The following is a 17,397-nucleotide window of genomic DNA, read 5'->3' as shown; positions in this document are numbered from 1 at the left end:
CTGTACTGTGTATATTTATTATGTATTCATAAATACACAAACATACATGTGTGTGTGTGTGTGTGTGTGTGTGTGTGTGTGTGTGTGTATATATATATATTTATATACTAACATGTATGTATATATTTATATACAAATATAATTTTCATTATATATAAATATAAATATTTGATATATAAACAAAACATATTTTCTTAAATATGTACAAGCATATGTGTGTATTTATATATATTAAATAAACACACACAAAAAAACATATTTTATAAACTACATATAAATTCACTTTTATCAATTTAATATAAATTCAAATGTCAACATTATATATATAATATATAGATTATATATATATATTATATATATATATATATATATATATATATATATATATATATATATATTTATTATTATTATTATTATTATTATTATTGAAAATATATCACAAATCACAGTGGAGCTATAAATATATAGATTATTTTTGCCAGCTACAGAAACATTTTTACAATAAAATTTTCTGATTTGACCTTGAGATTAGCTTCAACATTTGACCACTATTTAATACTTGGTTACAGCGATACTAATTTTTCTTATTTCTGCCAGCAATGCAAAATCAATCGTGAGTTAATGATATTTTGAATAGAATAAATAGATAAAAACCTGTATGTATTCAGTTGTGTTTGCTTCCATTTATTTTTGATCAGTGTTTCGCTACACAACATACAAACTTTTACTCCAAAAGTGTGCACATTATGTATTCACACGTTTACCTGACATTTCTTTAAACAGAATAGAGTCATAATTTCTTAATGACTAACAGAAAGTTGATTCTCTGCCGATCCATCAGTCAACATTGCGTGATCATAATGCCCACATTATGGTGACAGTAAATTCTGTGTTCTGTCACATAATACAGTTATGCATCAGTTTATTATATACAATAACTTACACTGGTCAAGTGAGTTTTGAGCAAAAACATTGTGTATTAATCTCATACTCTCACACGCGCTGACTTTCTGAAAAGCCCTGCATGGACTGAGGCACTTGAACCAGGATCACAAAACCTAGACGAAACATATTAAGCAGAAGCGCTGACAGTTACAGTCCATTTCTGATTTTATTGTTGTTTGTATTGTCATATTACAGTATTTCACCTAATAAAAATATGTGTATTTTTGGTATTTTTTATAGGCTACGCTGTTGGTGGTTGGTGGGTTGTTGTTGTTTTTTGTTTGTTTTTCATTTTTATCCCCACTGGATAATATCATCATTCTGAAAGTGAGTCTAACACTTTAGAGATATAAAAATGGTCAGGTCTTCCAGGTTCAGCAAACTGTCTCTTATTGCTAAAGGTTTGCTGCTGGTTCACCAGTGAAGCGTTACAAGCCTGTGCCAGTGATTTCTTTGCCAACATTTATCATAGGCCTATATTAACTCCAAATTTACCACAAGTTTCCTATAAGGCTAAGGAGGCACATGTGAATGCACACACATCACTACTAAAAAACAGATAGACTGCCAGCACACACATTGCACCATAAATAAGCAGATATGTGCTGATTGGTGTCACTTTGTGTTCTTGTTGGTTGGTGTTTGTTAAATGCTGTTATTGGCTCATCTTATTTTAATTTTCACTCTGTTTTGAAATTTCTAGTGTCTGATACATTTTGCCATGTAAACGCTCATAAAAAATGGAAACATTACAAACTGTACTGTACTGGTTGATCTACAAATGAATGATTACTCAGTGTTAGTTAATGACTAAATATAAAGGTACATGTAAAGACACATTTAGATATCGCTCATTTGGGAATATCTCTGCATATAACTGCATCTCTGCATATTAGTACATCCTTTCTATGTGAAGACAACTCTGGATATGTGAGTGTTTTAATGTTAAATAATGATATTTTAATGTTTGTTTACATTTCATTACAATGTATCAAGGAAATTCAACACAGGAACCAAATCGTTAATGATTTCAAAATGTGCCATCTCTTCCCTGGCCCGTAGTTCATCATGACAGTGGAGGGCAGCCCAGACAGGTTTACTGAGACTAGACCAATGGAGTATTCAGGCCAGAATCAGACAACAACTCAAGCCAAATGCTGTTCCCCGTCTTTGAAGGCAAGAGACACTTTGACTATTATGCCACAATTTAAGTTTAACTGAATTACTATTAGTTGATAATTTGTTGCAATGGTGAAATGGCTGTAACAGAATATTTCTGACATAAAATATGATACATTTTAAGTCAGACAACAACAAAACTGTAAAATATTGACTTAATCTTTCTTCTGCCCTTGTGTCTGCAAAGGTCTTTATTGGTTTACTTGCCTTCTGTTTTTTCACAAAATCCTTGACGGGGGCTTACACCAAAAGCACCATCACCCAGATTGAGAGGCGGTTTGAGATCCCAAGCTCCACTGTTGGTATCATCGATGGCAGCTTTGAAATGGGTAAGTAGAGATGTGTTGAGCTGAACTGAGAAATTTGTGATGTGGTTCAGCCATTAGATGAGCACTTATACCAGTGAGTCACACCATTGATGTTTTAATGTGATGGAATGGCTGTTCATGCTTTAAAAATGGGACAGTTGATGCTATGAAACAACATATAACTTGTTAAATAACATAACTTTTCCTTGCAGGTAATCTGTTGGTCATTACTGTTGTTAGCTACTTTGGCGCTAAGTTTCACAGGCCCAAGATTATTGGAGCAGGGGTCCTGTTGATGGGTATAGGGACTCTAATAATGGCTTTACCTCACTTCATCATGAGCCGGTGAGTAACATTTATTGGTCAATGATAAATGCAGTGGCCACAATGAAGAACAGGAAAGATCCTTTAAACATCCATTAAAACACGTGTGCAAAGTTCTTAGAAACTTTCTCTTTGTAATCATGTTCAGTTTCATGTGGTTTTTAAAAACTTTCATTACATTTGTGAGAAAAGTTCATATTTAATGATTCCAAAAAAATTCACGTTGTCTGTAAATGCTGTAGACCCTCATTACAGCTCTATCACCCTGACATTTTGACTGTATATCACCCAAATGAACTTTAATTCAGATACTAAAAATGTGCCCATCACAAAAGAAATGGATTTAAGCTATTCAGTTCATTCATAGTTCCTCTTTTTTTTCTTCTCTGTTTTTTTCTGACAGGTACATGTACGATAAAGCTGCCGCCCACACTAATGATCCTGCTAATTTCACAATGAGCTCCACATTCTCATCTGACACCCAGAATACTGTTCAACAGCTTGTTTCCGGTAATATGTGGTGAATTTGAGAGAAAGCATGTGGGATATTTTAATTGTAAAATGCAGTAAAATACCTAACAGAGCACACTATATGGGTTGTATAGGGTGTCTAAAAGGGGAAGTGGAAAGCTCACCCACATGGGTGATTGTACTGTTTGGAAACATCTTGCGTGGCATTGGGGAAGCCGGCATTGGCCCTCTGGGAATGTCATTCATAGATGATTATGCACGCCCAGGAAACTCTGCTTTTTACATTGGTGAGAAAATTAATATTATTTTTATTTTTTCATCTCCCATCAAAATTACCCATGTACCATCATGTGATTTAGTCCATTTTGTTCTTTTGTTATTTTCTGTAGGTTGTCTGCACACATTTGGAGTGATTGGGCCAATTTTCGGTTACTCACTTGGATCTCTGTGTGCTAGTCTCTATGTGGATATAGGCTTAGTGGATCAAGGTGAGTTAAAACTGGTATATTGTCAAATTAAAATTGGTATACACCCATCTTAGCTGTCACTCACAAAATAAGAATCAAAAAGTAGTACAAAATTGCTTTCTTTGTTTTGACATGTGAAATGGGATCTGGCGCAACTTTGCCACTTCACAAGGTGTGTAGAAACAGTACAGAAACTGTTCAAAAATATGAAAAAAATAGTCTTTACTATTTAATAATTTTTAATAATTTACTACTTTAATAATTAAAAAACACCAATGCATTTCAGCTTAAGAGCCATTTCAAGCCATATTAAGAGTTTGATAGTAGATAGACAATAATGTGATTTATACAATTCACTGTCCTTGTAACAACATTTATGTTGGTTAAACATTCCATCCATTAAAAGAAAGGATAACAGAACACAGAAGTGCAATAAATAGAGAGGATGTAAAGAGTCCTGTTGCAAGACATTTTTTTGTGAATGTAACCTTAAAATGTTCTTTTTTCTCTTTCTTGGAATTGAAAAGGTTAAACAGAATATAAGAGGTAGTAACACTGATTGAATAAGAAAGAAGTGGGAAGCTTTTTGGATCTTTTATTTGAAAAGTCTGCCTCTTTTTAATATTTTTGTTTTGACATGTACCACCGTAGTACTTACTCTTTAAAGTACCTTGGAGTACCATGTAAATACCATGGTATATGAATATGGCAATGGACCATGGTAGGGTCAGAGGTTTGGTTGGCTCTGGAGCAGGGGAGCACCCTGTTTTGTGCTGTTAGAGACGACCTTGGCAGAGCTGATGGAGCAGGAGACCATCACAGTGAAACAGGGAATAGGAGGACTCAAAGTGTTTGACCCAGTGGACAATGTAACAGAAGAATGGGCAAAATAGGAGGACTCAAAGTGTTTGGCTGAGTGGGCAATGGAAGAGGAGACTTGGGAGAATTTGAACAGGAGAGTAGACTGCTCTGGTAGCTCTGGGAAAACAGGATTCCCTGGGGAATCAGCAGAAACGGAATTAGGGAAGTCCAACATGGCAATTGTGGAGCTGGTGGGACTAGGAGTCTGGATGGAACTAGTGCAAAGAGAAAACCTGGTGAAACCAAAGGGAAGAGTGAACCAAAGAGAGACAGTCAAAAGAGCTATTAAAAAAGAGCCAGTGAAAATGCCAAGGAGGAGCTAGTGGAATAGTGAAGGAGGATTCAGGTTGGATCTTTGTGGCCAAAACAAAAGGTTCAATAGAACCTCCTGTTACCAGAAAGAACAGCCCACAGGCAGCATCTAGAAAAAGGGACTTAGGGAAGACCTCGCTGGCAGAACAGAAGGAAGGATGATTCGTCTCAGAGAAAGAGATGGCCAGGATGAAGATCAGGTCGTTTTCTGTCGTTGACATGGAGGAAATGTATTTTAAATCCCACTGGGATAATGATAAAGGCTTGATCTTCTTTCACGTAGACACCACACACAGTTTGATGGTAAACTCAAGTGCAGTTGGGTTTATTACTTGATTGCAAGTTATGGATAGTGAACAGGTATGTATGATAACAAAAGAGCTTAACCTGAAAGAACAGATGGAATTTAAGGACAGCCAGTATGGGAGCCACACATGGAGACAATAGATCAAGATAAAGAGTCTTTTTCAAAGAAGGAAGTCTGAGATTAACAGTTAAGTAACTCTACTAAGAGCAGAGAGGTTCATGTGTTCTTTGATCAGAGATCTGATACTTACTGATACCAAGTGTGATTGGATACAGGTGTGATTGATCAGCAATAGGGAAAGTGGGCGAAGAGTGAAATGAGGTGGTGAGCCCGGTGTGGGTGTAATATATATAACAGATATTTTATTTATTTGAATATTTTCTTCTCATTATCAGAGAGTGTGACCATCACCCCTCAAGACTCTCGCTGGGTTGGGGCCTGGTGGTTGGGTTATGTGGTTTCTGGGCTATTGACTCTTCTTGCTGCTTTGCCTCTTTGGTTCCTGCCAAGAGCTTTACCTGAAAACCCCCAAACCTCTAAAGCATATCACCCCTCAAATGAACACAAGCACACACTCAGCATTACAGAAATTGCCAAAGGTATGTCAACCATACACTGACCACAAAGGTTAGATACAATTTAGGTCTAATTAAATCTAACATAATCAATGACTTGCAGTGCAGGAGTTGTATGAACTACTTTGATACGCTTAAAGATTTTTGTGACATTTTAGAGCTTTGCAGTCTCTTTCACATTTGAGGTGTTTTGTGTTTGCATATATTTATTCTATATAAATCACATAATTCTAACCTGTGCACAACACTAATATTGGCACCCTTGGTAAATATGAGCAAAGGTGGCTGTGAAAATAAATCTGCATTGTTTATCCTTTTGATCTTACATTCAAAAAATGTCACATAATTCTAACCTATCATTGAAGCAGAAGCTTTATTTTGTGCTCAGTGACACATTTTTTTTGTTGATTCTGATGTTCGTTTTGGATCATTGTCCTGATGGAAGATCCAACCATTGCCCATTATATGATTTCTAACAGAGGCAGTCAGGTTGAATTTTTTTTTATCTGTTGGTATTTGATAGAATCCATGATGCCATGTATCTGAACAAAATGTCCAGGACCTCTGGCAGAAACATAGGCCCACAACATTAAAGACCTAGAAGTATTTTTAACCGTGGACACGTGGTACATTTTAATCCCTGTTTGCACCAAACCCATCTGGTGTGTTTGCTGCAAAAAAATTAAAGTAAATAAATATTTTTTTGTAAATAAATATTCAGTTTCATCTGACCCTAGAAGCCAGTCCCATTTGAAGTTCCAGTCGTCTCTGACAACTGAATTTGCTGGGCGGAGCGAATAGGACTTTCTTCAAAATCGTGTGATCCTATTACTGCGATTATATATATTTATTTTTTAGATTATTTATTTATATTTAGATTATTTATTTATAAAAAATAATTATATATATTTATTTTTTAGATTATTTATTTATACATAATTTAAAACATAACAGACCAAGACTGATTACACACGTGATTCAGCACATGTTCACACTGAAGGTGTACCCATAGCATTTTGACGCAGCTCAAGTTCCTGAAGGGAAACATTTATTTCATGTGTTTCCCCCCACTTTCCATTGTTTTATTTCAATGATAAGTTAGAATTCTGTGATTTTTTTTTTTTAATGAAAGATCAAAAAGATAAAAAATGCAGATTTATTTTCACAGCCACCTTTGCTCATATTTACCAAGGGTGCCAATATTAGTGGAGGGTACTGTATATAAATATATATTCAAAAGGTGGCCATAAGAATCTCCATAAATTCTAATTTTGTATATCACAGTTCAAAACAGTGCATGAAATTAAATATAGTTTTATAAATATAAAAATTATTATTATTATCATTCATATACACACAAATATAAACAAACTCCTGTACCTGGTTAGCAGTGTTATATAAATTATGCTTATTTGCTTGTTTTCTAGATTTTTGGCCATCTATAAAGCATCTGCTCACCAATAGGATCTATCTCCTGTACCTGGTTAGCAGTGTGTTGGCATTCAATGCCTTTGCCATTACCATAACATACACACCAAAGTATTTGGAGCAGCAGTTTGGACAAAGTGCATCAAAGACCAATTTTCTCATAGGTAACAGTTGCTATATATATATATATATATATATATATATATATATATATATATTTTATAGTTCCCTATCTGTCAGTCATTACGAGTTATGTCGAATGACATATGGGGTCTCACTTGGGAGGCCAATCATCTCTGAGTTTAAGAGAAAACGCCAATGAAAACTGGCTAGTGGATTTAACATACCTGAGCCACTCCCCGTGCCCACGGGTATAAATAGGCGGCAGGAGCATCCACTCACTAGATTTTTGCTTCGGAGCCGAGTGGTTGTATGAAAGCTGTTATACTCCACAAAGCCATTCATCTGCTGTGTGTCGGGAAGCTGTTCTGGTTGGCGGTACAGCGCGAACAGCAGTGTCCCTTTCAGTGATTCCCCTGGTCGCTTCAACTAAAAGAGCAGATTTCCTAAAAGAGCAAATCACGGACGATTCGCTTCTTTTTAAAGACGCCGTTTCGTCCGTGTCCTTCTGGATGGGGTTGTTTCCTGTTCTCTGACAATGGCCACGAGCGTTGTCTTCTGTGTTTGGGCATTAAGCACGCTGAAGACGCGTTCATGGATGGTTCATGCACGCACTGCGTGTGTGACCATGGCAACGCTGCGACCGCGTCTCTCCTTTCTTAAAGGGAAAGGAGCAGACCCCTCTGTCACTACCCTTTCCGGTTTCTCTGCCACGAGCAGAGGACCACCGGCTAGTGCTCTGGGAGATTTGAAGGTGACAGTGAGAGCTTCTCCGCCGGGCCACGCCCCACGGACCTCTTACCCCTTCCACAGTGTTTGTCCTGTGTGGCTGCTGGGTGATTCTACTGGGCTGTCTTACGGCAGTCCCAACGGGTCATTCAGTTTGCCTCCGGGGATCAGATGTCGATTGCAGCATCAGCATTGCAGCATGGATGGCTCCTTTTTACAGCCAGAAGCCACTCGTTTCCTTCCTCCGTCCTCACTACCCTCGATGGTGGGGCAGCTAGGGGGTGCGTCGACATTCCCCAGCAGGAGAATGCGATTGCGGTGCACTTGTGTCCGCAAAACGCCGCCACTGGAAGGAATAGTCCACGTCTCCCATCCAAGGCCTGTAAGCTGGCGGCCGCTCTCACTGCCAAGGCATACAGTGCTGCGGGCCAAGCTGCCTCTGCCCTGCATGCCACGGCTATCCTGCAAACTCACCAAGCCAAGGCTTTAACAAATGCACGAGGGTAGAACCAACCCGAGGTTGATCTGTGCCCAGCAGTTCCCGGCAGACTGACCCTTCCGGGGCACCCTTCCGGGCAACGGAAGTCCACACGAGTGTGCAGTGCACTGGTTCTCGATGAGAGACATTGACAAAGTGCAGGCTGTCCGATGTGCGGCGCTGTCCTGTGCGGCGATGCAACAGGGCTGAGCCCAGCAGTTCCTGACAGAACAACAGCAGACTGAGGCCATACAGCACATCTTGCCCCGACGTGATCCTCCGGTTGCCACCATTCCGTCGCGGGCAGCGCCTCTGCCTGCAAGTCGCCGTGGGTGCCCCCCCGCATCCTCCACACCAGCTCCGCCCCATGCTGAGAGTTCTTCGAGGCTGGCGCGTCAAGCCCCGTGCAGGAGAGCGGTGCCCCCCGTGTCACTTCCGGCTGCAAAGTCCTCGAGGAAAATGACTAAGTGGCCCTGACACGGGCAACTCGGAGATGTGGGAGACTGCTCTTCAGGAGCTGGCGGAGACAGCACCACTCCTTCCCCCGGAGGAGGGCCGAGTGGAGAATCTTCAGTTTACGTTTCTTTCTGTTCCGCCGCTGGTCCAACGGCCAGCGGCACCCTTTTTTTCAATGAAAGAGCAGTTTCCCTTTCCTCCGAGTTGCATGGCTCGTGGGTTGACGATGAGCGACGCACTGCCTCCTCATTCTCACCCACAATGCCCCCTTTCGCCAGTGGCCAAGATGTCACAGTTCGGAGACGCAACGCCTCTCCACGCATCTCTGGCCAGTGCCTCCAGGAACACGGGGAGCGTGGCTGTGATGACTCAGAACGCGATGCTTTCTGGGCCATCTGACACAACTCCCCATTGCTGCACCACTGCGGGTATGATGACTGTCCCTTTGGTGGCACTTGTACGGAGTTTGGGAGCATGACTTGCGCTGCCCAACCCGTCACGCTGGCTCATTCGGACGGTCCGACTCAGTCACATGATTCAGTTTGCCCGGCGACCTCCCAAGTTCAATGGCGTTCTCGAGACTTCCGTGGCAGTCCGGGACGCCTCTGTCTTGTGCGAGGAGATTGCTTTCCTGCTGGCGAAGGATGCAATCGAGCCAGTCCCTCCAGCCGAGATGAGGACAGGGTTTTACAGCCCTTACTTCATCGTACCCAAGAAAAGCGATGGCCTTCGACCTATCCTGGATCTGCAAGTCTTGAATCGCGCCCTGCACAAGCTCCCGTTCAAGATGTTGACACATAAACGCATTATCAAATGTGTCCAGTCCCAGGACTGGTTTGCAGCGATCGACCTGAAAGACGCGTACTTTCATGTCTCGATCCTCCCGCGCCACAGACCGTTTCTGTGGTTTGCATTCAAGGGTCAGGCATGGCAGTACAATGTCCTCCCCTTCGGGCTCTCCCTGTCCCCCCGTGTCATCATGAAGGTCGCGGAGGGCGCCCTTGCCCAACTCTGGGAAGTGGGCATCAGGATCTCGATGACTGGCTCATTATGGCTCGGTCCCGAGAGGAGTTGTGCGATCACAGGGACTTCGTGCTCTGGCACCTCAGTCAGTTGGGGCTTCAGGTCAACCGAGACAAGAGCAAGCTCTCCCCTGTGCAGAGAATCTCTTATCTTGGTATGGAGTTAGACTCGATGAGTATGACGGCACGTCTCAACAGCGAGCGTGCCCAGTCAGTGCTGAACTGCCTGAGTTCCTTCAGAGGCAGGACAGTGGTACCACTGAAATGCTTTCAGAGGCTCCTGGGGTATACGGCATCAACTGTCTGGAGTTGCTGGCAGTGCATCTAGCTTATGGCGGTTTCGGACGCTGTTGCTAGACAAGCACGTGTTGGCCCGCACGGACAACACTGCGGCTGTTTCATACATCAACCGATAGGGCAGTCTACGATCACGTCGCATGTCTCAACTCGCCCGTCATCTCCTCCTCTGGAGTCAGACGAGGCTCAAGTCGCTGCGCGCTATCCACATCCCGGGGGAGCTCAATCGTGCAGCCGATGCGCTCTCACGACAGCTCACTTTCCCCAGGGAAGGGCTACTCCATCCCCAGATGGTCCAACTGATCCAACTGATCTGGAGTCGATTCAGGGAAGCCCAGGTAGACCTGTTTGCTTCCCATGATTCCTCCCACTGCCAGCTGTACTATTCCCTGTCCCAGGCCCCCCTGGGCACGGATGCACTGGCACACAGCTGGCCCCTGACCCTACGCAAGTATGCATTTCCCCCAGCGAGCCTGCTCGCACAGACACTGTGCAAGGTCAGGGAGGACGAGGAACAGGTCCTGTTGGTTGCGCCTTACTGGCCCACCCGGACCTGGTTTTCGGAACTCATGCTCCTCGTGACAGCCCCTCCCTGGCGCATCCCCCTGAGGAGGGACTTCCTCTCTCAGGGGTTTGCGTCCAGATCTTTGGAACCTCCACGTGTGGCTTCTGGACGGGACGCGGCAGACCTAAGTGATCTGCCACCGGCGGTGGTAGACACTATCACTCAGGCTAGAGCCCCCTCTACGAGGCAGGCCTATGCTCTGAAGTGGAGTCTGTTCACGAATTGGTGTTCTTCTCATCAAGAAGACCCCCGGAGATGCTCGGTCAGAGTCGTGCTTTCTTTCCTGCAAGAAGGTTGGAGCGTAGGCTGTCACCCTCCACCTTGAAAGTGTATGTGGCTGCCATTGCAGCCCATCATGATGCAGTGGATGGCCGGTCCCTGGGGAGGCATGACCTGAACGTTAGGTTCCTGAGGGGTGCCAGAAGGTTAAATCCTCCTAGAACACCCCTGATTCCCTCCTGGGACCTCTCTATTGTTCTGGCTGGACTTCAGAGGGGTCTTTGAGCCACTCGATTCAGTTGAGCTAAAGTTCTTGTCTCTTAAGACAGCACTCCTGATCGCGCTCACTTCCATCAAGAGGGTTTGGGGACCTCCAAGCATTTTCGGCAAGTGAAGAGTGCCTTGTGTTTGGGCCGGCCTACTCTCACGTTGTCCTGAGACCCCGGCCTGGATACGTGCCCAAGGTTCCACCACTTCCTTCCAAGACCAGGTGGTGAACCTGCAAGCGCTGCCCCTGGAGGAGGCAGATCCAGCCTTGGCGTTGCTGTGTCCTGTAAGAGCGCTTTGCATATACGTGGACTGCACCCAGAGCTTCAGAAGCTCTGAGCAGCTCCTGGTCTGCTTTGGAGGTCAGCAGAATGGGAAGGCTGTCTCCAAGCAGAGGTTGGCCCACTGGATAGTGGATGCCATCGCCTTGGCGTACCATTCGCAAGGCGAGCCGTGCCCCCTGGGGGTGAGGGCCCAGGCAATCAGACTTGGTGGAGCAGTCTGCCGCCAGGCCCAGCACTGGTGTTAGCATGCCTGGAGTTCTGGTCAGCCCCAGACTTAATTCCCTATGGGTAATCCCATATGTGTATTCTTCCACGGTAAGGTTTCCCTCTTGGCAAACCCGTGTCTTCCCATGACAGACCCGCTCTGTCAGTCTCTTCTGGCAGCTGTTCCATCCCTACTCTAAGGTAGGACCTGCCTCAGAGACCCATTCCATATGTAGTACTGCCCCCTGGGTCAGTCCATATCAGTATCTCCACACGTCACCTCCCTACGGGTAGGATGTGGTCTCCGTAGTGACCTTTTCCTAAGGCTCGCTTCCCCATTGTCTTGCAAAGCTGTAAGAACAAATAGAGAAGATTTGAAGCAATCTTTCTCTGAAGGTTGAAATCCCTTCCACTAACTTTGTGTGGGCGGAACAGCAGCGTGGCCTTCTCCAGCAGTGATGTACTCACCCTTTGGCCCCTTCGGTACCAAGGTCAGTGAATTTGTGCTGGGGCTTTGGGAAGGTTACGACCTTAAGCGTAGCTTTTGTGGCACGCCACGGCTTGCCGACAATTGCAGCACCACAGGGTTGTGACGGTGTTCAGATTGTGGCTTTTTCCATAGGACTCCATATGTCGTTCGACATAACTCATAGTGACCGACAGATAGGGAACTTCTCGGTTACGTACATAACCCTCGTTCCCTGATGGAGGGAACGGAGATGTTATGTCCCCATGCCACGACCTTGAACCATTCGCTGTTGCTGGGACACGTTCTCGGCTCCTCAGCGTAAAACCTAGTGAGTGGATGCACCTGCCGCCTATTTATACCCGTGGGCACCGGGAGTGGCTCAGGTATGTTAAATCCACTAGCCAATTTTCATTGGCGTTTTCCCTTAAACTCAGAGATGATTGGCCTCCCAAGTGAGACCCCATATGTCGTTCGACATAACGTCTCCATTCCCTCCATCAGGGAACGAGGGTTACATACGTAACCGAGACGTTTTTTTTATATAATATTTATATATTATTATATATTATTTTTTATTTATTTTTTGCTAGCTGTTTAAACTAGCTGCACTCATATGTGCAGGAGTGATATCTATTCCGGCAGTGGCTCTGGGAATGTTCGTGAGTGGTTGGATAATGAAGAGGTTTAAACTAGGTCTGCTGGGATCTGCAAGACTGGTGTTCTTCACCTCTGTAACCTCACTGGTTTGCATAATACCTTACTTTGCTCTCAGCTGTGAAAACATAGATGTCGCTGGGGTCACAGTGCCCTATCAAAGGTATTTTTTAAATTATATTTATAGTCATTGTATAAATCTTTTTGCATCATGGGAAACCTATCCGTTTAATTTCCTGCTTAGGGTCACAGGAATATATAGTGTAATATAATAAATTGTTTATGTGGCAGATCTATTGAACTTCAAGATATAAGCTGTGATTTACTCAGTTCTTGCAATGCTGACTGTGGGTGTCCCGACTTCCTATGGGATCCAGTGTGTGGACAGAATGGAGTGACCTACATCTCTCCTTGTCACGCTGGCTGCAATTCCAGTTGGGGCACAAGACAGAATATGGTGAATAACTACTTTTAACTCTTGAGGAAAAATTCTTTGTTACATGCTTTTTTTTTTTTTTAACTTTATTTATTTATGTTTGTATGTATTTATTTACATACTTACACATGTTCTTCAGACATTCCATGGCTGTACATGTATCCAGAGCTGGGGACTGACTTCTGGGAATTCCTCTGCAGTGCTTGGACAGTGTCCGCGAGAGAGGAGCTGCACTAAAATGTTCTACATCTATCTGGCACTGCAGTCTTTAGCCTTCTTTGTGTACTGTCTGGGCACTGTTCCTTTCTTCCTCATCTCATTGAGGTACTGTTTAATTTGTTTCCATCATATTGTCATGCAGTTGCTCCATTTGCTTGTTCCCTATTTTCAGTTGCATTTATTATATTTGATTCCATTTCAAATATTGTACAACCTTCTGTGTTTAAACAAACAAACAAGCTGCGAGTTGGTTAATCTTAAGAGTCAATTTGAAAACCCTACTCACAATGTATTGAGGCCAGCAATTAATTATATAAATAACTTAATATAAAATGTATTATTTTATTTAAAAATAAAAATTGGGAATTGGTGGAATGGATGATTGTAATTGTATGGATATATATATATATATATATATATATATATATATATATATATATCTGTATGAAATTTGTTCTTGCAGGATTGTGGATCCTGTAATTATCTGTATGAAATTTGTTCTTGCAGGATTGTGGATCCTGTTCTGAAGTCTCTCTCAGTGGGAATATTGCTGTTAGTTTTAAGAGTTTTTGGTAAGTTTGGATTTGCTAATAGTGCAATGCATTGTTTTTCATGAGGGAAAACTTAAAAAAATATTTCACAGATCTTTGTATTTTTCTTGTCTGAGACATGCATTAAGCTACAAAATTATTTTAAGTGTAATTTCTCTCTATTAAAGGTGGTATTCCTGCTCCCATTTGCTTTGGAGCTCTTATTGACGTGACCTGTCTGAAATGGGGCCAAAATAAATGCGGTGGAAGAGGTGCATGCAGAATGTATGACATTGAAACTTTCAGGTGAGCAGATCTAGCAAGGTGATGCTATATAGCCCTAATATGAATATGTATATGAAACCCTATTTAATGTGTAATAAAATGTCATTCGCCCCCATCAGGTACCTATTTCTGGGACTGGTCAGCTCTCTTCAGGCATTTAGCTATACCCTTTTATGGATTTTCACCACACAGATTAAGAGGAAAGTGCAGAACGATGAGCAAATGTCCAAGGACATAGAACTCCAATACCCTGTGCTATGTGACACAGAACAGGAAAATAATGTAAAATAATGTTCTGCATTTTTTTTTTTCCTTTATTTTTCCTGGGTCATTTTTAAAACATGATGACAAACATTTATTATTTTATTTCTGTTGCTAGGTGCATAAAAATCATGCTATTCATCTGGTGGACCAATTATTTAATTTTTTTGTATTATTTAATTCATTTATAATAAAAAAAAGTCATATTGTTGTTATAAATTACTGATTGTTTAAAAAAAAAAAACTGAACCGAAGTAGGGACTGTCCAAATGTGCACATGGTGATTTACCCACCAGTACGTAAATGTTGTAAATATAACTTTCTTTCTAACTTGGTTACTGTCATTACTGTGTTATATTGATTAATAAATACAAATATTTAATGTTATAATGTACTAGTTTTTTTTTTTTTTTTAAGTGTGGTTTTTTTAACCCCCCCATTGCTCTTTTCTATGTTTGTGTCTGAGGGAAACACACACACACACTCACACATATATTTTCCAAGTTATCTAATAAGCTTTACATAAGAGGCAGGGCATTCCAAGTGGTCAAGGGCTCAGGGCATTCCATTTAAACCCATTGAACAACCCCAGCAGAAGTGGCCACTCACACAAAATAAAAAATGACGTACATCTGAGTCCACCAGATGAAGCAAATTTGAGGAAAGGCCATACAAAATTTGAAGTGGAAGACAGCCATAAGTGCTGCATATTTAGGGTTAATTGTTCATTAAGTAGGCCTTCTTGTTGTTGTTAATTGCTGTAATGCCTGCCTCTTTAATTACCAGCCCAAAGCCTAAATGTGTGATTTGAAACTCCTCTTGAATGTGTTCTGCAGGAGAAAGAAATGCACACGTTTAGAAACAAAATCAGGGTGAGGAAATGTTGACAGAATTCAAATTTTGGGCTGAATTATCCCTTTATTGAGTTTCATTATAACTGGGAGCCGTTTTTGTCATGTGTACATATAACAACCACTCCTAACACAACAAAGCACTCAGTCATTACCACAGGTATTTATGACAGTCTAGGAACGTTATATTCAGTCCACGTGTCTATTCATGTTCCTGAAAATTACAAATACTGTATGACCTTGACTGACTCATCAGTGAGAGTTGTTGAGGTAATGAAGAGAATGTGTTCACCATCGCAAGTACCCATTTCATTAGCAGAGAGGCCATGGCCCTATTAGCTTTTTGGGTAACATTTCACTGAGCGTATAGCCTAGGGTCAAAGCTGATAAACACTTTGGTTTTAACTGTCACACAGAGAAGCACTGTGAGCGACTGTGAGTGACGCTTACCAAAAATATAGTGTTCTGGCAAATCTATCTTGTGATCTATTCAGCATTGCAATTCTATAAATTAATTCCCCAAGGCACATGGTAATGGAGAAAACACACACACACACACCCACCCACACACACACACACACACACACACACAAAAAAAAAAAAAAAAAACTTTTGTGCAACAAGTGTTGTGTTCTCCTAAAGTATTGAAGTAAAGTTGTTAGTCCTGTTTTATATTATTTCCCCCACCAGTTTTTGTTGAATACAAAGCTTTTTGCAAGAGAATGCAAAGTTTCTGGGAGGAACAAAAAACATTTGTGGGTGAATCACCCAAAAATACTTTTTTTTCTTCCCATCTCATTTTTTTCCCAATCACTGTGTCCCATAGGCACTTCATATAACAGGCGGTTTCACTATGAATTCTGCATGTACTGTATAGTTCACCACATTTTTTCACATTTCAGGCAAGTTTTCATTATACTAGTTGATTGTCCATGATCACCACAACTTTGCTATAACTGTTGTTGCCAAACGTTTGCTGCAGATTCAATATGGATGGAGAACTGCAAACCTCTGTCAGTTATTTATAGAAAAATGATTTATTTGCCACTCATGATCCATGATCAAGATGGCACCGGTGTCAATGGCTTGCCGTCTGTCTCTTTGTCCATAGCCATATTTGTCTTTTTATTAATAAATCAAAATGCCGCCCAACAATTCAAAGATGTGTCGGCTGCATGCCCCAGCTCTCCACCTCCTCCCTTCCTGACAACTCTACCTGTGTGGTTGTGCCGTGTGCCCAATGTGCTCACCTGGAGGAAACGACGTCGGAGGAGAGGAAAACGGGCCGGTAGAGTCGCCAGGCTAAAATTGAGTCTGGTGTCTGGTCTGGCTAGCCTGCCTCGCCAAGGTTGACTGTGAACGTCAGGTGGATGGTCTTCACTTCGCGAGGAGTTCTTTGGAGATGCCTTACCAATGGATCGTTCACCTGTCAGGGGACTCGTCAGTACAGCTGCCTCGGTTGTGCGTTTCCTACTTACAGCGAGGTGGAGCAAATCAGCGGCATCTTCGCCCATTGAAGCATGCACCGCAGTCGGTCAATGACTCTCTATCTACAATATTAAGATGGCTTTAGTAAACTCTAGATCACTGGGGAACAAGATGTTTATTTTAAATGACTTTTTGTTTGTGACGGAGACCTGGCTCTCAATTGACGATCTAAGTTCTTTCTCTGAACTCACACTTAGTAACTATAAATTTTTAAATAACCTGCGTCGTTCTGGCTGCGGTGGAGGACTGGCATCCGTTTTTAAAAACTGTTTCTGCTGTCGGATACTGAACACAGATTGCTACTCAACTTTTGAAGGACAGCTTTTCTCACTGGATCAGACAAACTTGTTGGTAGTAGCAGTAGTATACCGTCCTCTGAAAACAAA

General features: G+C 42.1%; 1 protein-coding gene across 1 annotated transcript; it reads left to right on the top strand.

Annotated features, from left to right (window-relative positions):
• Positions 1-2,278: 2,278 nt before the first annotated feature.
• On the top strand, positions 2,279-15,018 carry LOC109063121 (solute carrier organic anion transporter family member 1C1-like; the record flags this gene model as incomplete). The annotated part of the gene is made up of 13 exons (XM_042736811.1): positions 2,279-2,453; positions 2,645-2,777; positions 3,160-3,266; positions 3,362-3,514; positions 3,617-3,715; positions 5,570-5,773; positions 7,177-7,341; positions 12,909-13,104; positions 13,233-13,398; positions 13,517-13,701; positions 14,104-14,168; positions 14,315-14,432; positions 14,531-15,018. Coding segments are annotated over 13 exons (1,938 nt in total), but the record flags the coding sequence as incomplete, so codon positions are not given.
• Between the last annotated feature and the right edge of the window lie 2,379 nt (positions 15,019-17,397).

The sequence above is a fragment of the Cyprinus carpio genome, chromosome A4 (genome assembly GCF_018340385.1).
Source record: "Cyprinus carpio isolate SPL01 chromosome A4, ASM1834038v1, whole genome shotgun sequence".
Lineage (NCBI taxonomy): Eukaryota > Metazoa > Chordata > Actinopteri > Cypriniformes > Cyprinidae > Cyprinus > Cyprinus carpio.
Note: the sequence above shows the minus strand (reverse complement) of the source record. Positions and strands in the feature narration are given on the sequence as shown.